Source organism: Bos taurus, chromosome 11 (genome assembly GCF_002263795.3).
Source record: "Bos taurus isolate L1 Dominette 01449 registration number 42190680 breed Hereford chromosome 11, ARS-UCD2.0, whole genome shotgun sequence".
Classification (NCBI taxonomy): Eukaryota; Metazoa; Chordata; class Mammalia; order Artiodactyla; family Bovidae; genus Bos; species Bos taurus.
This window is the reverse complement of record NC_037338.1, coordinates 30,943,568-30,965,568: the sequence shown is the minus strand read 5'-3', so window position 1 is coordinate 30,965,568 and position 22,001 is coordinate 30,943,568. Positions and strand designations below refer to the sequence as shown.

Sequence of the window (22,001 nt, the reverse complement as noted above, 5' to 3'; positions counted from 1 at the left end):
CAGTCTCATAACTGATACTGACCTTGCCATATTGCAGAATTGGAGTCTGACTTAAATTTTACTTCAGAATTAAAGAAATATGAAATTTCTTCATGCTACATCACACCTAATACATCTGTGCTTTGTAATGGTACAGACAATGAGGGTTAAAAAATAAAAACCTGTTAAACAGTTTGAAATATAAAATGAAAGAAATGTAACATTGTATATTTGTATCTGCATCTGAATTATAATTTTATTAAATTCCATACAGTGAACAATATGTGATATAGTTCCTCTGATGTTTATGATGTACTGAGCTCGTAAGTTTCACCACTCTGCATCACCAATGGCTTTTGCAAATACATAGTCTCTCCCTCCAAAACACATAACACCATCTTTCAGATAGAATTTCCATTTGTCCTTGCTTCGATGAATCTGGAGGGAGAAAAACAGTCTAAATTAATCAAATTAAGAAGTTAAAAGATTATTTACATTTCTTTGCATATCCCATGGGATTATTGTGACCCTAAATGGGAGTTCTTTTTTTTTTTTTAATATTTATTTATTTACTTATTTATTTGGTTGCCTTGGGTCTTAGTTGCGGCATGCAGGATCTTTACTGTGGCATGCAGGACCCTTTGCTGCAGTGCAGGAATCCTCCAGTTGTGGCTCACAGGCTTAGCGGTTGTGGTGTGCAGGCTCCAGAGCATGTGGGTCTCAAAAGTTGTGACATGTGGGCTCTCTAGTTGTGAGCCCATAGCATATGGGCTCTTAGTTCCTGACCAGGGATAGAATCCACATCCCCAGCATTGGAAGGCAAATTCTTAAGTATTGGACCACCAGAGTTCTTTATAAATAAAATCTCTTTCAGTTCAGTTCAGTTCAGTTCAGTTCAGTTCAGTCACTCAGTCATGTCCAACTCTTTGTGACCCCATGAATCGCAGCACTCCAGGCCTCCCTGTCCATCACCAACTCCCAGAGTTCACTCAGACTCACGTCCATCGAGTCAGTGAGGCCATCCAGCCATCTCATCCTCTGCCGTCCCTTTTTCCTCCTGCCCCCAATCCCTCCCAGCATCAGAGTCTTTTCCAGTGAGTCAACTCTTTGCATGAGGTGGCCAAAGTACTGGAGTTTCAGCTTTAGCATCATTCCTTCCAAAGAACACCCAGGGCTGATCTCCTTAAGAATGGACTGGTTGGATCTCCTTGCAGTCCAAGGGACTCTCAAGAGTCTTCTCCAACACCACAGTTCAAAAGCATCAATTCTTTGGCACTCAGCTTTCTTCACAGTCCAACTCTCACATCCATACATGACCACAGGAAAAACCATAGCCTTGACTAGACGGACCTTTGTTGACAAAGTAATGTCTCTGCTTTTGAATATGCTATCTAGGTTGGTCATAACTTTCCTTCCAAGGAGTAAGCATCTTTTAATTTCATGGCTGCAATCACCATCCACAGTGGTTTTGGAGCCCGAAAAAATAAAGTCTGACACTGTTTCCACTGTTTCCCCATCTATTTGCCATGAAGTGATGGGACCAGATGCCACGATCTTAGTTTTCTGAATGTTGAGCTTTAAGCCAACTTTTTCACTCTCCTCTTTCACTTTCATCAAGAGGCTTTTTAGTTCCTCTTCACTTTCGGCCATAAGGGTGGTGTCATCTGCACATCTGAGGTTATTGATATTTCTCCCATCAATCTTGATTCCAGCTTGTGCTTCCTCCAGCCCAGCGTTTCTCATGATATACTCTGCATAGAAGTTAAATAAGCAGGGTGGACAACATATAGCTTTGACGTACCCCTTTCCCAATTTGGAACCAGTCTGTTGTTCCATGTCCAGTTCTAACTGTTGCTTCCTAACCTGCATATAGGTTTCTCAAGAGGCAGATCAGGTGGTCTGGTATTCCCATCTCTTTCAGAACACCGTTTATTGTGATCCACACTGTCAAAGGCTTTGGCATAGACAATAAAGCAGAAATAGATGTTTTTCTGCAACTCTCTTCCTTTTTCCATGATCCAGCGGATATTGGCAATTTGATCTCTGGTTCCTCTGCCTTTTCTAAAACCAGCTTGAACATCTGGAAGTTCACGGTTCACATATTGCTGAAGCCTGGCTTGGAGAATTTTGAACATTACTTTGCTAGCGTGTGAGATGAGTGCAATTGTGCGGTAGTTTGAGCAATCTTTGGCATTGCCTTTCTTTGCGATTGGAATGAAAACTGACCTTTTCCAGTCCTGTGGCCACTGCTGAGTTTTCCAAATCTCTTTAGGATAGTTTATTCATTCATTCAGCAAATATTTGCTGAGTTCCTATGTATCAGGTATTGCTTTAAGCACTAGAGATTTATTCGTTTTTTAAAAAGGAAAATATATAATTTTTTTTAGAACAGGAGAAAAATTGCTGTCTTTGAAGAGTTTACATTTTACTAAGGATGGAAAAAACAAAGCCAATAAAACCATAAACTCCACAGACTAATAAAAAGTGGTGTGCATGCAAGCTAAATTGCTTTGGTCGCATTTGACTCTCTGTGACCCTATGGGCTGTAGCCTGCCAGGTCCCTCTGTCCATGGGATTCTCCAGGCAAGAATATTGGAGTGGGTTGCCATGCCCTCCTCCTGGGGATCTTCCCGACCAGGGACCAAACCCACGTCTCATATCACCTGCACTGACGAGCAGGTTCTTTACCACTAGCACCACCTGGGAAGTGTTATGAAAAATAGATCAGGAAAAAAGAGTATCGCAAACACAGAGATGGGGTTACAATTTTAAGTAGAAGCATCAGTGGGAGCTTGAGGCAAAATCTGAGCAAAGACAGAAAAAGAATATGTTGACTAGAGAGCATTATAGGCAAAGAAAACAGAAGTCCTGAGACGGGCATGCCTGGATTGCTCAAGAACAGCAGAGGTCACTACATCTGCAAAGGAATAGAGAAGATGCAGTTAATATCAAGAATGAAAAAAATGGTTGTGTTTCATTTGAAGAAGAAAGTCAATAGTCCTAAAGAACACACTGAGCAAGGTCAGAAAATACAGCTTATAATCTATCAGATTCTATTGGCTATTCTTTAGATTCAGTAAACTAGACTGATACAAAATAAAAACTAGAAAATTTTACCATCTTAATAGGTAAGAAATCATACAATTATTGTTACTTCCGGGTAAATCACAAGTGACTATTTAAAAAGCTTAGAAATACATGATCTGAAATCAAGAGTAAAAATTAAACCTAGTTGTTGACTGCAAATAGTCAAACTGAGGAAGAAAACCCTGTGTCTAGTATTCAGATGCATTTGGGGAGGCACAAGAAAATATAAAGGATAAGTCCACCATTTGTGTGGGGAGGGGGGAAATGTCCTAACGATGGAAAATTTCTTCTCTGGGTTTTGATTTTCTAATTTTCATGTGCACTTATCTTTGGTCTCAGGGAACACAACCATGACGACAGAATCCTTAACAGAAATGATAAAATCTGACCAATATCAGGAAAAGAAAAATAGCAGAAGCAGCAACAACTCTTCCCATTACCTTTATCAAGTGACTATATTTATTAATTATTTTCTATATTTATTCTAGAAATGCAACGATGGTTCAACATTAGGAACTTATTAGTATAAAAACTGTATTACTAGACCTAAAGAGACAAATAATATAATCATCCCCAATGATGCTGAAAAAGCTTTTGATAAAATTCAAGCATTTTAAGAAAGACTATGTCCTACGAATACACACACACACACACACTCTCTCTCTCTCCCCTACCTCAACCCAAAAGCTGTGACTTAGTGCTTAGTGAGGAAAATCCTAAAAATATTCCCACTCAAGTCAGAACATAGACAAGAAAACTATTATCTAACTTTTCACTCTAGAGGTACTAGCCAATACAGTAGACAAAAGGAGAGTACAATTGGTACTAGACAACATAATTAGAGGGATTGGGGGCAGGAGGAGAAGGGGACGGCAGAGGATTAGATGGCTGGATGGCATCACTGACTCGATGGACGTGAGTTTGGGTGAACTCCGGGAGTTGGTGATGGACAGGGAGGCCTGGTGTGCTGAGATTCATGGGGTCGCAAAGAGTTGGACATGACTGAGCGACTGAACTGAACTGAAGAGATATGAAAACTGAAAAAGATGAAATAAATTTGCAGACACAATGACTGGATATCTGAAAAATCTAAGATAATCAATTAAAAATGACTAAACAAGAATTCAGTATTGGTGCAAAATTAATATATAGAAATTCACAGCTTTCACATATACAAGCAACAGTTATAAAGAGCCTGTTTCCTGTAGCAAAAAAAGACATAGAATAGTTAGGAATAAATTTTACAAATACTCGACTACCAGCAACTTACACTCTCCTTTTTGAAATGTTTTCCTCATTTGGCTTCCAGAACATTCCTGGTTTTCCACTTCTTTCTATTCCATTTCTTTGACCATTCCTTTGTTCCTTTGTTTTCTGTACTGATTTCTCCTTCTCTCTCCCTCGCCTCACTTTTAGAGTGTACCAGGACTCTTCTTCCTGTTTATATCACTCTCTTGGTGATCTTATCTAATCTCATGGTTTTAAATATCAACTATGACTCCCGCAATTTATATCCCCAGCTCATACGTCTCCCTTAAAACTCTGATTCTCATTCAACTGCTTCAACACATCTTCCTGAATGTCCAATAAACATCTCAAGCAAGTTTAAAACAAGGACACTGATATACATTCTCCCCTGAACTTCACAGTCTTCCCCATCTCAGTGGGGAATGGCCACTCATTCAGACAAGAAATCTTGGACATAATCTTTACTCACACCTCATACACCTGTAAGCCATATTCATATTCCAACCATTTCCACCACCTCCGTGACTATTACTCTTGTTTCAGCTACCATCCCCTCTCACCTGGACTGATATGTTCCATGACTCGTTTCCCTATTTTCACCCTTGTCCCCCACTAAGTCTACTCTAAACATGGTAGCCAGAGTTGCCCTGTTAAAAACATAAATCAGATATCATTTCTATGCTCAAACTCTCCAATGACTTCTCATTCAAAAATAAAGTCCTTAAAATGGCCTAAAAGATCATTCCTCTCACTTACTGTTCTTCCCCTCACTTAACGCTCTGGTCTCCTCACTGTTCCCTGAACACACAGGTATACTTCTACCTCAGGACTTACGTATTTATTGTTCCCTCTGTCTGAAATGATTATATCCAAATATCCTTATGGCTCATTCTCTTACATTCTTTCGATCTTTACGCTATCACGTCAGTAAATCCCCCCCTGGACATCACATCCAAAACTGCAACCCACTCCTCCTTAATATTACTAAAATACCAAATTTTATTAATGTGATCTCAGTGAAAATCTCAACAGGTTTTTTTTTTTTTAACCAGAGAAGCTGATTCTTAAGTCAATACAGAGAAATAAATAAGAATGTCCAAGAAAACTCTGGAAAAGAATATGAAGAAATACCAGCCCTACAAGATATTAAAGCTGTGGTACATATACACAATTGAATATTACTCAGCCATTAAAAAGAATACATTTGAATCAGTTCTAATGAGGTGAATAAAACTGGAGCCTATTATACAGAGTGAAGTAAGTCAGAAAGAAAAATACCAATACAGTATACTAATGCATATATATGGAATTTAGAAAAATGGTGACGATGATCCTATATGCAAGACAGCAAAAGAGACACAGATGTAAAGAACAGACTTTTGGATTCTGTGGGAGAAGGCAAGGGTGGGATGATCTGAGAGAATAGCATTGAAACATGTATATTATCATATGTGAAACAGATCGCCAGTCCAGGTTTGATGCATGAGACAGGGTACTCGGGGATGGTGCACTGGGATAACCATGAGGGATGGGATGGGGACGGAGGTGGGAGGGGGATTCAGGATGGGGAACACGTGTACACCCATGGCTGATTCATGTCAATGTATGGCAAAAACCACTACAATATTGTAAAGTAATTAGCCTCCAATTAAAATAAATAAATTTTAAAAAATAAAGATATTAAAAACCTCAAAACAATTAAAGCAATGTAGCAGAGGTTAATGGACAACCCAATGAGACAAAACAGAAAATCAAGAAGTAAATTCAAAATACTGAACTTCAGTAGATATAAGGAAATCATTCTCTTTTAAGTGGAGACAAAATAGACTTATCAATAAGCAATATTAAGAAAACTGGGTAGCCATCTGGGGAAAAAAAAAAATCACCTGTCACACCAAGAAAAATGGCTCCATCAATCAAGACTTACATTTTTTAAAAGAAACCAAAGAAATACTAGAGGAAAACATGGGTGAATCCCTTTAAAATCCTGAGGTAAAAAAGAACTTTCTATTCATGATTCAAAATTCAGAAGCCATAAAATAAAGGTTGACAAGTTCAACATCTGCTTGAAAGGAAGAAAAAGCATTGAAAGCAAATAACTGAGGAACAAGTATTTTTGCACTGCTGCTGCTGCTGCTGCTGCTAAGTCGCTTCAGTCATGTCCGACTCTGTGTGACCCCATAGACAGCAGCCCACCAAGCTCCCCTGTCCCTGGGATTCTCCAGGCAAGAACACTGGAGTGGGTTGCCATTTCCTTCTCCAATGCATGAAAGTGAAAAGTGAAAGTGAAGTCGCTCAGTCATGTCCGACCCTCAGCGACCCCATGGACTGCAGCCTACCAGTCTCCTCCGTCCATGGGATTTTCCAGGCAAGAGTACCGGAGTGGGGTGCCATTGCCTTCTCCGACCAAGAGCTAATCTCTCCTAAAATAATACAGAACTCTTAGGAATCAATAAACTGACTAATAATTCAATTTTTTAAAACATAGAGAGTGGGACGAATTGAGAGAGTAGCATTGAAATTTACACATTACCATATGTAAAATAGATACCTAATGGGAATTTGCTGTATAACACAGGGAGGTCAGCTCAGTGCTTTATGACAACCTAAAAGGGTGAAAGGGAGGCTCAAGAGAGAAGGTATACATGTATACTTGTGGCTGATTCACGTTGTTGTACAGCAGAAACCAACACAACGTTGTAAAGCAATTACCCTCCAATTAAAATAAATACAAATAAAACAGACAAAAGTTATGAACAAGCAGTTCACATAAAATTAAATATAAATGGCTCATAACACACAAAAATGTCACCAAAGTATCATTTTTCACCTTTCATAATAACAGAGATCCAAATGTCTCATTACACTCCATTGGCAAAGCTGTAGAAAAAGGAGGACTCTCAAACACTCTAATAGGCATATGTACTGGAATAACCTCCAGGAGAGCATTCTGGCAATATCTAACCAAATATATTTGCCCTTTAACCCAGTAATTCCACTTATAGAGATTTATTTAATAGATAAAACTGCCCACATATGAAATGTTTTATGTACATGGTCATTCAATAGCAAACAACTGAGAAATAGCTCAAATAAGAGATGAGTTAAAGAAATTTTAATAATTCCACAATGGAATATTGTGGAATTTATAACACAGTTATAAAAATATCCAGATGAAGATTTCTAAGATATATTGTTAATCTCTTAAAAGACAAGTTGCAAAATATAGTGTTGTCTATGCTACCCCTTTAGGCTTTACTGGAATAAAGATACTAAATATATAAAGAAATAAATGTAACTGGTTACTTATTTGCACTGAAGGCAGTGACAGGGAGCTACTGGTAGGAAGAGCAGATGGAGAAGGACTGGGTACCAGAGTCCTTATGGTATACCTTTTATAGTATTTAGGTATTTTAACAATGTGTATGCGATATCTATTCAAAAAACAAAAGCGAGAGAGAGAGAGAGATACTGTGCTACACACCTAGTAATTACCCACTGTAATACAAGTATCTAAGGGACAAAGTCAGCTAAACTGTTAAATGAAAATGGAACATATTTAAATAGTTTCACATTCCACTATAAATAGTATCCTATTTATAACACAGAACACTCCGAACTATAGTAAAATGTTTCATTTTGCCATTAATCTTCCCTATAATATCTTTATTATTTTAATCTTTATATTAATCATGTACATTCTCTCTGCCTCTGAAATAGTATGTCCATAACTTTCATTCAGCATGTTTATCAGTGACCTTCATTTAACCCTTTTTCACTGCACATCTTAATCTCAAAGTTTTTCCCTTGACTGTTAGCTTATAAATTTTAAAGTTAAATCTCATATGATAATCAAAGTCAGATAAAATATACTGAAAAGCAAACAAAAAACCCAGCTCTTCTCAAAGTTTAATGAGCATGAAAATCACCTGGGAGTCTTGTTAAAATGCACTTTTGATCCAGTACTCCAGGATAAGACTCAAAATTCCTTATTTTTAACACTCTCCAAGGGAAACTGATACTACTGGCCTTCAAAACACACTAAGCAGTAAAGCTCTTACAAGACTACTACTGAAGTTTTTCAATTTACTTGAGTTTGGTTACATTCAATACTTCTTCAAATAAGACAACTAGTAACCAGAACTTGAAAGTTATTCTTTCATAAAATTTCACTAAAACAATGGTTCCTCCCACCCCACTTTGATTGCAGATACATTCTCTTTGCTAGCTATCTTCCAACTTTCTCACTTCCTTTTCAAAAACTTTTCAGTAGTTCCCCCAATGTCCTGGTTTTGTATTGTTCTTAAAATATTCACTAGTTAGAGTGCCCTCAGACAACTAGATTTATTAACATGCTACATCCTCAGTCGTGTCCGACTCTGCAACTCCGTGGACTGTGTAGCCTGCCAGGCTCCTCTGTCCATGGAATTCTTCAGGAAAGAATACTGGACCAAGTTGCAATTTCCTACTCCAGGGGATCTTACTGACCCAGGGATCAAACCTGCATCTTCTGCATTGGCAGGAACACTCTTTACCACTGTGCCACCTGGTAACACTAAATATCAAACACCACTCTTTCTATCTACCTAACAGGTTGTTGGCAAAAGACAATGTATAAGAAAATACTTTGGGGACTTCCCTGGTGGTCTAGTGGTTAAGAATCCACCTTGCAGTGCAGGGGACATGGGTTCAATCCTTGGTCGGGGAACTAAGATTACACCTGCCACAGAGCAACTCACCCGGTACCACAACTACTGAGTCCATACACTGCAACAAAAGATCTCACATGATGCAGAGAAATCCTGCAAGCCCAACTAAAACCTCAAACAGACAAATACATACTTTTTAAAAATACTTTGAAAAATATAAAGCACTGTGTTAATTAACTGCAAGCTATTTTCCACAGTGCAGTACCACTAAGGATACTGGATCCATAATGGTCTAGAAAACTATTTGTGACTCTGTGGAATGCAAATATAATTTAATGCCTTATATAATGCAACACACTGTTTATAGAATGCAATACACTATTTATAAGAATAAGAATCTAAACAGTTTCAAACCAAGACCAGTTCCTTTTCTATTACCTCTTCCTTCTTATGTTTATGTTTACTAGCATATAAATTGCCATTTTCTATATATATAAAATGTTATAGGAGAGAAGATCCTATTTTTAGAGAAAAAGATTTATTTTTACAGCAATTCAAAATATCATCTTCTGTTTGACCTGAGTATATTGAAATTGTTACTGAAAAAAAGTGAAAGGTATAAATATGTATTAGTCATCAGGGAAATGCAACTCAAAACCACCAGATACCACTTAATACTCACTAGGATGGCTAGAATCAAAAAGTCAGATAACAAGTGTTAGTGAGAATGTGAAGCAATCTAAACCCTCATACACTATTGACAGGAATGAAAAAACAGTACAGCCATCTTGGAAAATAGTCTGATAGTGCCTTAAATTATCACTGTATGACCCAGGAATTCCACTGCTAGGTATATACCAAGAGAAATGAAAATATATAGTCACAAAAAAAACTTGAATATTTATAGCAAAATTCTTCCTAATAGCCAAAAATTAGAAAAAACTCAAATGTCACTCAGCAGATGAATGGATAAGCAAATTGTGGTATATCCATTCAAAGAACTAATATACATCAGTAAAAAGGAATGAAGAACAGTTACAAGCCATGATATGGATGAATCTTGAAACACTGTGTGTGGCAGAGGAAATCGGTTATAAAATACCACCTATTATAAATTCTTTTCATATAAAACTCCAGAATAGGGAAATCTACAGCAACAGAAAGTACATTAGTAGTGCCTTACTACTGAGCACGGGAGGAAATGGAGCAGTATGGGAGTGAGAACTAAAGGCAATAGGCTTTCTTTCTCAGGTGATGAAAATTTTCTAAAATTGACTGTGTTAACAGTTTCAGACTGTGGTGCTAGAGAAAACTCTTGAGACTCCCTTGGACAGCAAGGATATCAAAGCAGTCAATCCTAAAGGAAATCAGTCCTGAATATTCATTGGAAGGACTGATGCTGAAGCTCCAATATTTTGACCACCTGATGCGAAGAGCTGACTCACTGAAAAAGACCCTGATGCTGGAAAAGATTGATGGCAGAAGGAGAAGGGGGTGACAGAGGATGAGAAGGTTGGATGGCATCATCGACTCAATGGACATGGGTTTTAGCAAACTCCGGGAGACAGTGAAGGACAGGGAAGCCTGATGTGCTGCAGTCCATGGGGTCACAAAGAGTCAGACATGACTGAGCAACTGAACAATAACAATGGTTACACATATCCATAAATATACTAAAAATCATTGAATTGTACACTTTAAATAGGTAAAGTGTATAGGGCATCTTCAACTCTCCCTTGTCAATCATTCTCTCATATCCAGCTAACTACTAGATCCCAATGATTCTTTTTTCTTTTTCTTAATTTTACTGAAGTATAGCTCATTTATAGTGTTTTTCTTCTGTACAGCAAAGTGACTCAGTTTATACACACACACACATATATATTCTTTTTCATATTCTTTTCCATTATAGTTTGTCACAGGATATTGAATACGGTTCGCTGTGCTATACAACAGGACCTTGTCATTTATCCATCCTATGTATAATATTCTATCTCTGTTAACCCCAAACTTCCAATCCTTCCCTCCGCTACCCCCACTCCTTGGCAACAAGTCTGTTCTCTACATCTGTGAGTCTGTTTTCATTTCATAGATATGTTGATTTGTGTTGTATTTTAGATTCCATATGTAAGTGGTATTATATGGTATTTCTTTCTCTGTATGATTTACTTCACTCAGTATGACAATCTCTAGATCCATCCATGCTGCTGCAAATGGCATTATTTCATTCTTTTTTGTGGCTGAGTAATATTCCATTGTGTATATGTACCAAATCTTCTTTATCCATTCCTTTGTAGGTACACATTTAGATTGTTTCCAAGTGCTGGGCTATTGGATTGTAAGCAGTGCTTCTATAAACATTGGGGTGCAGGTATCTTTTCGAATTACAGTTTTGTCCAGATAAGTGTCCAAGAGTGGGACTGCTGAATCATAGGGCAACTCTAATTTTAGTTTTTTGAGGAACCGCCGTACTGTTTTCCATAGTGGCTATACCAATTTACATTCCCACCAACAGTGTAGGAGGGTTTCCCTTTTCTCCACACCCCCTCCAGCAATTGTTATTTGTAGACTTTTTAATGATGGTCATTCTGATTGGTGTGAGGTGGTACCTCACCGTAGCTTTGATTTGCATCTCTCTCAAACAAAATCCAATAACACGTAAAAAAGGTTCACACACCACAACCAAGCTGGACTCATCCCAGGTGCGCAAGGATGGTTTAATACACACCAATCCATACGATATACACATTAACAAAAGACAGGACAAAAACCATGTGATCCTCTCAACAGAAAAAGCATCTGATAAAATTCAACACCCATTAATGATTAAAAGTGATTACCCTTATGAAAGGGCGTATAGAGGGAACATGTCTCAATATAATGAAAGGTATTTATGACAAACCCACAGCCAATATAATACTCCACAGTGAAAAGCTGAAAGCCTTCCTGCTAGAATCTAGAACAAGACAAAGATTCCCACTCTCACCACTTCTCTTCAACATAGTATTGAAAGTCCAGTGATTCTTCCAACATAATCTCTTAATTCTTCTATGTTCTATGCTTCCATCTTTAGTCTGGGCTCTGTTACTTTAGGTACCATCCCTGTTCTTCTTACTATTTGCCACTTCCAAATTAATAAAGCCAGTTTTTAAACCCAATTGAAATTTTCTCAATATCATCCTTAGAGGGCTAATGTCCACCAAATCAAGTTTGAATTTTCCCTACCAGGATTTTGGGTTTTCCAAGCTGCTTCAACCTCTGTCCCCCACCCAGCCTCATTTCCTAAAATATTCAAAAGGAAAACACTTCATTCAAGGCAGAGTTGTCTCTTCACTCTTCCTTATAATTCTACATGCATTCATTTCTCTGCCTTTTATTAGGCTATTCTACTCTCCTGAATGCCTACTCTCCATACTTATCTACATCCTACAAATCATTCAAGACCTATTTAAAAGCCCCACATCACCCAGGAAGGATTTGTGGAGAACTCCAACTACAAATGATTTCTTGCATTTCCCAGCCACTTCTAGGACTTAACTGTCTGTGCCACTTATCTTAGCATTTGATTTACATGCCACTCATCTTGGTATTTGATTTACATGCCATGTATTTTAGTATTTGATTTATCTGTCACATATTTTAGCTTTTGATTTACCTACCATCTTATTGTATGCCATTCTATTATTCCATACAGAAACATCTTGCTTCAATAAGATTGTCCCCTCTTTAAGACAAGGACTGTCACTTTTTTGGTATCACTGAGACCACACAGCACAGTGTTAGACCCAAAATACCCCTCAAATTTATAGAATTAACTATCTGTTTGAGATTAATTTAACTGAATAAAAACTCATCGTAGTATTTCCTGTCATTTTGCTTACTTTCTCCTATAAATGCAATTAATCAATCCAAAGTCTAAAAGGTGAGTACAGTACCTTATCATACTGACAGACAATCACATTATCCATGTCAAACAGGTCTGGCACATCCTGCTCACTAACATCATCTCCAGAATTTAAAGGGTCCTAAAGATGAAAGATAGTCACATTAATGAATTTTATGATACTCTGAATTTTTTAAAGATAGAGGGACATATTCTGTCTCTCCCAAGTGCAAAGAATAGTACTATGCTTAAAAGTCAAACAGCCTGAGTTTGACTCCCAGTTTGACCACTCAACAACCACAAGACTGACCTATTTGGCAAGCTATTAAAACTCCTCATATCTCAGTTTTCTCATTTGCAAAATGAGAACAGTAATAAGAGCCATAGGGCAGTGGAATGTTAAATAACAAAAGGCAATACGATTTAGTATGGTAACTGGCACATATGTAAGGCCACCATAAACGATAGCTAATAACACTTATGCTTCTTAATTATCACATTCCACGAAGATTTCATGGCGTATATTAGGATTAGAGCAAAACATTATGCTTCTACCCTGGCTGCCTTCTTTAACTTCACTCCCATCCCTTCAAACTCCCACTACCTCTAGTTAAGACTAACAAATATAGTAACTGATTCCTAAATACTGATTTACATTGCAGCTTAAGGTCAAAAGCTTAAATACAAGTACAAATACAAGTCTCACTTTAAAGATTAAAGACAGCATTGATCTGAACTGTTATTTCTCTTGGTTCCAAAGTATATTAGAACACAAATGCTATAAATTTTTAAAACTTTCAACTCAAAAATAATCCTTACTTCTTCCAAAAGGTCTATCTCAGGGTCTTCATTATCACTACTGTTCACACTTGAATCTTCATTTGATACACTGCCAGTTTCTTCTTCAGTTACCTTCAGGTCTCCTGCATCAATAATCCCAAGCAATCCATTCTCATCTACATCTCTTGTATTTCCTATTTCATCATTGGAAGATGTTTCTCCAGTTCCACCTATTTGAATTATCTCATTAACGTCACCATCAGTTACCCGAATGCTTAAATCCATCTCAGAACTGGAATCCTAAAAATAGAAAGAAATGCAATAAAGTTTTGTAAGTCAAAGGAAGTATACAAAACACTGAATCAGCAAAATATAAAATTACATAAGCATTTCGTAAGTGGCTTCTTAAATATATTTCTCCCTAGTCAGGTGATGTTCCCTAATTTTGAATTTTAGAACATTGCTAGCATTTCTACATAATATGGGGATAAATTTATATTTAAATTGTAAATAAACTCGCAGTCATACATAGACAGAAATCAGTTGTCTGCTTTCCAGTAATATTTATCAGTTTTTATACATTTCTAATTTTAAAAAGATATGCAACAAGCAACAAAGGTTAACTGCATAGCACAGGGAACTATAGTCAATATCTTATAATAACCTATAATGGAAAATAATTTCAAAATTAACATGTTTATACATACAACATGTGTCACACAAAAAAGAATTCTACTTTCTTTTTGCCAGTTCTTCTAAATGTCCTGCTGCTGCTGCTAAGTCGCTTCAGTCGTGTCCGACTCTGTGCAACCCCATAGACGGCAGCCCACCAGGCTCCCCCATCCCTGGGATTCTCCAGGCAAGAACACTGGAGTGGGTTGCCATTTCCTTCTCCAACGCATGAAGGTGAAAAGTGAAAGGGAAGTCGCTCAGTCATGTCTGACTCCCAGCGACCCCATGGACTGCAGCCTACCAGGCTCCTCTGTCCATGGGATTTTCCAGGCAAGAGTACTGGAGTGGGGTGCCATCGCCTTCTCTGCTAAATGTCCTGTGGACATCTAATAACAATCTATGAGATACAAAATTTTAAATACATTTGTGTAGAATATGATTAATATAAATTAAATATAAATCTATTACATTTAAATTATAAATGATATTTCAAGATGCTCTTATTCTTATTTTTTCTGCATTTGATAAAATATTCTCAGAGAAATGTTCATATGTCTTACTATGATTATATATTTTTTTTATTTTCCCTTATATTTCTTCTGATATTCTAGTGGTTTATGATGTCTATCTTCTTGGTGAACTGTACCTTTTATTATTAAAAATATTCATCTTTGTTTCATTTAAAATAAGTAATTTTTTAAAAAAAGAAAGCCCAGAAAAAAAAGTATCAGCTTTTATACAAACTAATGTAAAATTAAATAATACCTCTAAAGTTTTAACTGTTTTATTTTAAACAATAATTCAACAAAGTAGAAAGGACAAGTGACATCACGTTTAATGGATAAATTAAAAATATAAAGGACTGTACTAACTAGAATAAGCCAAACACTAAAAGAAAATATAAATCAAAACTGACAGAAATGAAAAGATTAAGACAAATCCACAATTATAGTTTGAGAATTCAACATTCCTCTCCACAGTAATCAATTTAAAAACTAGACTGAAATTCAGTAAGAATGTAGAAAATCTGAACAACACAATGAACCAACATAACCTAACTGGCATTTACAGAAAACTACTCCCAAAGAGCTAAATGCACATTCTTTTCAAGAGTACACAGAATGTTCATGAGATGTATCATATTCTGGACCATAAAACAAACCTTGACAAATATAACACATACAAAGTATATGTTCACTTAGCAAAAGGAATTATACCAGAAATCAGTAATAGAAAGATCTGGAAAATCCTCAAATATTTACAAATTAAACAACACATTTCTAAATATCCATGGGTCAAAGAATAAGTCACAAGGAAAATTAAAACATAATTTTAACTGAATGCAAACAAAACCATGACATTGTAAAACTTGAGATGAACCTAAAGCAGTGCGTAGAGGGAATTTTATAGCATTAAATGATTATATAAGAAAAGAAGCAAGTCTCAAATCGCTGACCTAAAATTCCACTTTAAGAAATTAAAATGAGAAGACCAAATTAAGCTCATAGCAAACAAGGAAATAATAAAAAGGAGCAGAGTAATTACATGAAATTAAAGTTGATATCAGTTCAAAATAGACTGTTAACAACTTTAACCACAAAGAAAACATGGAATACACACAAAAGAAATGAGAAAGGAATCAAAATGTGTCATTACAAAAAATCAACTACACACAAAAGAATATAATAAGGGAAGAAATGAAGGTCAAAAAAGCTAAAAGACACACAGAAAATAACAAAATAGCAAGAATAACTCCTCCCCTATCTGTAATTACTTTAAATGTAAATAGATTAAACTCCCTAATCAAAAGTAACAGTTTGGCAGAATGGATAAACAGTACCCAGCAATATGCTGTCTACAAGAGACTCAACTTAAACGGAAGACACACACAGGTCAAAAGTAAAACTATGGAAAAAGACATTCCATGCAAATAGTAACCACAAGGGTTGGGGAAACTATGCTAACATCAGACAAAAAAGACTTTAAGTCAAACACTGTTAAAAACAAATAAATTATATTATGATAAAAGGATCAATTCATCAAGGAAATATAACAATTATAAACATATATGCACCAAACATCAGAGCTCCTAAATATATGCAACAAAAAGGGAGAAATAGCTCTGCAATAATAGTAGGACATTTCAATACTCCACTTTCAATAATGAATAGAACCACAAGACAGAATATCAATAAGGAAGTAAAGAACTTGAACATGACAGACTAATTACACCTAACAAACATAAACAAAATATGCAAAGCAGCAGGACACACATTTTTCTCAAGTTCACACAGAACATTCTCCAGGATAGGCTGTTAAGTTAGGCCACAAAAAAGACTGAAATCATACAAAGTATCTTTTTTTGATCACAATGGAATGAAACCAGAAATAAAAGCAGAAGGAAACCCAGAAAATCTACAAGATAGAGAAGTTAAAGAACAGTCTAAAAAAAATTCAATGGATCAAAGAGGAAATCAAAAGAATCAGAATCTTCTGTCAAAAGATAAAAAATATCTTGAGACAAATGAAAACACAACACACCAAAACCTATGGGATACTGCAAAACAGTGCTCAGAGGGAAACTGATAGCTGTAAATGTTTGCATTAAAAAAAGAAGAAAGATCTCAAATTATTAATAATAATTTTAAGAAACTAGAAAAAGAAGAAATAATAAAGCCCAAAGCTAGTAGAAGGAAGGAAATAATACCAAGTAAAGCAGAGATAAAGAAAAGGAAAACAATAGAGAAAATAAAATCAGGAGTTATTTCTTCAAAAAGATCAATAAAATTGATAAATATATGACTCAACTGATAAAGAAAGCTAAAAATCAGAAGTAATGAAATTTTACTACTGATTTTACAGAAATAATAAGAACTGTAAGAGAATACTATGACTAACTGCATGCCAACAAGCTAGATATCCTACATGAAATGAACAAATTCCTAAAAACACATAACCTGCCAAGACTGAATCATGAAGAAAGAGAAAATATACACAGACTTACAATCAATTATGAGATTGAATTTAGTCATCAAAAAATCTCTCAACAAAGAAATGCCCAGGACCAGATGGCTTCACTAAAGAATTCTACTTTTATAACCTCAATCCTCAAAAATCCTCAAGAAGGGAATTTCCTAATGGTCCAGTGATTAGGACTCTTGAGTTCTCACTGCAAGGGCTAGGTTCAATCCCTAGTCAGGGAACTAACATCCCACAAGTAGCACAGAACAGCCAAAAAAAAAAAAAAATTCTCAACAAAATACTAACAAAATTCAATAGCACATTAAAAGGATCACACACCTTGGCCAAGTCAGATTTATTCCTGAAATGCAAAGGTGGTTCAAAACATGAAAAAGTAATATTAACACATTAACAGAATGAAGAGGTGGAAAAAACTACACAATCATCTAAATTAGTGCAGAAAAAGCATTTGAGAAATTCAACACCTTTTCATGATTTAAAAGAATTCAAACTAGGAATAGAAAGAAATTGCCTCAACATAATGAAAGTGAAAGAGGAGAGTGCAAAAGTTGGCTTAAAGCTCAACATTCAGAAAACTAAGATCATGGCATCTGGTCCCATCACTTCATGGCAAATAGATGGGGAAACAGTGTCAGATTTTATTTTGGGGGGCTCCAAAATCACTGCAGATGGTGACTGCAGCCATGAAATTAAAAGACGCTTACTCCTTGGAAGAAAAGTTATAACCAACGCCTAGACGGCATATTAAAAAGCAAAGACATTACTTTCCCAACAAAGGTCCGTCTAGTCAAAGCTATGGTTTTTCCAGTAGTCATGTATGAATGTGAGAGTTGGACCATAAAGAAAGCTGAGAGCCAAAGAATTGATGCTTTTGAACTGTGGTGTTGGAGAAGACTCTTGAGAGCCCCTTGGACAGCAAGGAGAGCCAACCAATTCATCCTAAAGGAAATCAGTCCTGAATATTCTTTGGAAGGACTGATGCTGAAGCTCAAACTCCGATACTTTGGCTGCCTGATATGAAAAGCCAACTCATTAGAAAAACCCTGATGCTGGGAAAGACTGAAGGCGGGCTAAGCGGACGGGACGACAGAGGATGAGATGGTTGGATGACATCACTGACTCAATGGACATGAGTTTGAACAAACTTCAGGAAATAGTAAAGGACAGGGAAGCCTGGCATGCTGCAGTACCTGGGGTCACAAAGAGTCGGACACGACTTAGCGATTGAACAACAATAATCATGATGGCAGGGTACATCTTCTTTAATTCTTAACAGAAATTGAACCAAGTACCTCCCATAAAGCAATGGCAATGATTATTTATTACCTAGCTATGTACAAGATCATCCTATGCCACTCTACTCTTACCTGGGGTGAAATACATCTCAACATATTTTGACAAATACAAAAAACAGATTTTGTTAAATTGGCTTTTTCCTACAAAGAAATAAAAACATCACATCAGGTCAGTTCAGTCACTGAGTCGTATCCAACTTTGCAACCCCATGGAGTGCAGCATGCCAGGCCTCCCTGTCCATCACCAATCCCAGAGTTTACTCAAACTCATGTCCATTAAGTCAGTGATGCCATCCAACCATCTCATCCTTTGTCTCTCCCTTCTCTTCCTGCCTTCAATCTTTCCCAGCATCAGAGTCTTTTCAAATGAGTCAGTTCTTCATACCAGGTGGTGAAAGTGTGGAGTCTCAGCTTCAGCATCAGCCCTTCCAATGAATAGTCAGGACTGATTTCCTTTAGGATGGACTGGTTGGATCTCCTTGCTGTACAAGGGACTCTCAAGAGTCTTCTCCAACACCACAGTTCAGTTCAAAAGCATCAATTCTTCAGTGCTCAGCTTTCTTTATAGTCCAACTCTCACATCCATACATGACTACTGGAAAAACCATAGCTTTGACTAGACACAACTTTGTTGGCAAAGAAATGTCTCTGCTTTTTAACATGCTATCTAGGTTGGTTATAACTTTTCTTCCAAGGAGCAAGTGTCTTTCAATTTCATGGCTGCAGTCACCATCTGCAGCCACCACCTGCAGTGATTTTGGGGCCCAAAAAGTAAAGTCTGTCACCGTTTCCACTGTTTTCCCACCTGTTTGCCATGAAGTGATGGGACCAGATGCCATGATCTTAGTTTTCTGAATGTTGAGCTTTAAGCCAACTTTGCGCTCTCTTTCACTTTCATTAGGAGGCTCTTTAGTTCTTCTTCACTTTCTGCCCTAAGGGTCATGTCATCTGCATATCTGAGGTTATTGATATTTCTCCGGGCAATCTTGATTCCAGCTTGTGTTTCATCCAGTCCAGCATTGCTCATGACGTACTCTGCATAGAAGTTAATTAAGCAGGGTGACAATATACAGCACGTACTCCTTTCCCGATTTGGAACCAATCTGTTGTTCCATGTCCAGTTGTAACTGTTGTTTCTTGACCTGCATACAGATTTCTCAGGAGGCATGTAAGGTGGTCTGGTATTCCCATCTCTTTCAGAGTTTTCCACAGTTTATTGTGATCCACACAGTCAAAGGCTTTGACATACTCAATATAGCAGAAGTAGATGTTTTTCTGGAACTCTCTTGCTTTTTCAAGGTTGGCAATTTGATCTCTGGTTTCTCTGCCTTTTCTAAATCCAGCTTTAACATCTGGAAGTTCATGGTTCACGTACTGTTGAAGCCTGGCTTGGAAAATTTTGAGCATTACTTTGCTAGTGTGTGAGATGAGTGCAATTGTGTGGCAGTTTGAACATTCTTTGGCATTGCCTTTCTTTGGGAGTGGAATGAAAACTGACCTTTCCCAGTCCTGTGGCCACTGCTGAGTTTTAAAATCTGATTAAGAGATATTCATTTTGAAGTATCATATAGTGACTTAAAAAATATGTGCTCAATTAACTAAATCAATTCAAATAACTATCAGTATGATGATTTATCTTAGAGGAATATCAGGATGGATTTGGAATTTTTTAATGTCCCAATAATTCTAATGGGTGTCCCAAGTGGCACTAGCGTGGGAGAGGTAAGAGGCGCGGGTTCCACCCCTGGGTCAGGAAGATCCCCAGGAGGAGAGCATGGTGACCCACTGCAGTATTCTTGCCTGGAGAATCCCAACTACAGAGGAGCCTGGCAGACTACAGTCCAGAGGGTCACAAAGAGCCAGACACGACTGAAGCAACTTAGCATGCACGCACACAATAATTCTAATATTTAGCCAGAGCTGAGAATTATTGAGCCAAATAAACTCGTCACAGATCCTCCCTTTTAAAGTTTATATTCTAATATACATATATATCTTTCCCGCTCAGGTGCTGGGTCCGCAGATATTAATAAAATATACCTCTCCATGCACAGAGGACATTGTAACATATCTTTTAACTACATTATGACAGATACATGCTTAAGGGGCTATGATGATACAGAAGAGATACATCCAAGCTAATAATAAAAGGGGAGTGGTTAGGTAGAAAGGTATTAAAATAAGACTTCTGGAGAAAGTAATAGATGGCTAAGTAGGAATTAACCATAAGGAAGGATGGTGGGAGAAAAATCCAGGCACAAAGCTGAGGGGACAGCAAAACCAAAGAGAGGCAGGAAACAACAAAGTCAACACAGCTAATTGCTCGTGGTTTGTTGTTCCCAATAAAGCAGTAGGTATGAAAGGAAGGAAGAGTAAGAAAGAAACGCAGAAAACATGGAGTCCTTGTGCGCCACACTGAGTGCTGGCCTAGGAGAAGGAGACTGCCAGGGATTTCTCAGCAGAGACAGGGTTACTCAGGATCAGCAGAGATGTGGGGTGTGCAACCATGGGAGGCTTTGCGCAAGTCCCCTCGAGGTAAGAGAGCTTATAGAAAGAAGGCAGTTGGGAAAGCTGCAGTAAACAAAGATCCCACTGCTTTTCATTGCTTAAGTTGTTGTCAGGAAACAAGAGGGGTCTTTCTTCTGGCTGGGCTCTGCCATCGTCACTGGGTGTGAAGAGTGCCCCCTGTAGGTCTCCCAACAGTATTTAATCAAGGTTTCTATTAATGTTTTTTCACAAGGAGTTTAAATTTTATCCTGTAGCTTGATGGGCAATCGGTGACATGGCAAGCGGGCTGTATGCTGGGTAAATCTATGGTAGAGAAGAGGAGCAGAGATCATAGCAAATGTGCACTGAGTTCTTACCATGTGCTAGGAAGTACACTGCTGAGCACTTCACACTGATTTTCTCACATAATCTTCCCACCATCACAGTTCTACGGTAGATATGATTATCTTTATTTACAAATGAGGATATAGAAACTTGCCCAACTCACATGGTTATTAAGGGATATAAAAGGAATCCAAAACATTTCTCATCCCTGAATCTTTTAAGTTCTAGGATGGGTGGATTGGGAAGAGTGGAATAAGAACCCACAAAGACTATAAGGCTAGTAATTAGTTAGAAACTATATTATCCCAAGTGAGAGACAATTAAGGCAATAGATGGAAAAGAGGGAATAGACTCCAGAAATACTTGGTTTTAAAGGATGTCAAAAATCATATGATTCAGTCTTTAAAAGGAATGAAATTCCTTTATATGCTACAACATGAATGAACCTTAAAAATGTGCTAAGTAAAATAAACCTGTCACAAAAGCACAAATATTGTATGACACCGTTCACAAGGTACCTGCTGCTGCTGCAGCTGCTAAGTCGCTTCAGTCGTGTCCGACTCTGTGCGACCCCATAGACGGCAGCCCACCAGG

The 22,001-nt window shown here is 37.3% G+C and overlaps 1 protein-coding gene across 3 annotated transcripts in view; it reads right to left on the bottom strand.

Annotated features, from left to right (window-relative positions):
- Positions 1-202: 202 nt before the first annotated feature.
- The window catches only part of GTF2A1L (general transcription factor IIA subunit 1 like), a 48,683-nt gene continuing 26,884 nt past the window's right edge, over positions 203-22,001 (bottom strand). Inside the window, exons 7-9 of one of the 3 annotated variants that reach the window (XM_059891083.1) lie at positions 13,666-13,926; positions 12,899-12,988; positions 203-417 (exon numbers count right to left, since the gene is read on the bottom strand). In XM_059891083.1, coding sequence (XP_059747066.1) covers positions 310-417; positions 12,899-12,988; positions 13,666-13,926 — 459 coding nt within the window. In that variant the 3' untranslated portion in view covers positions 203-309. 3 annotated transcript variants of the gene reach the window in all.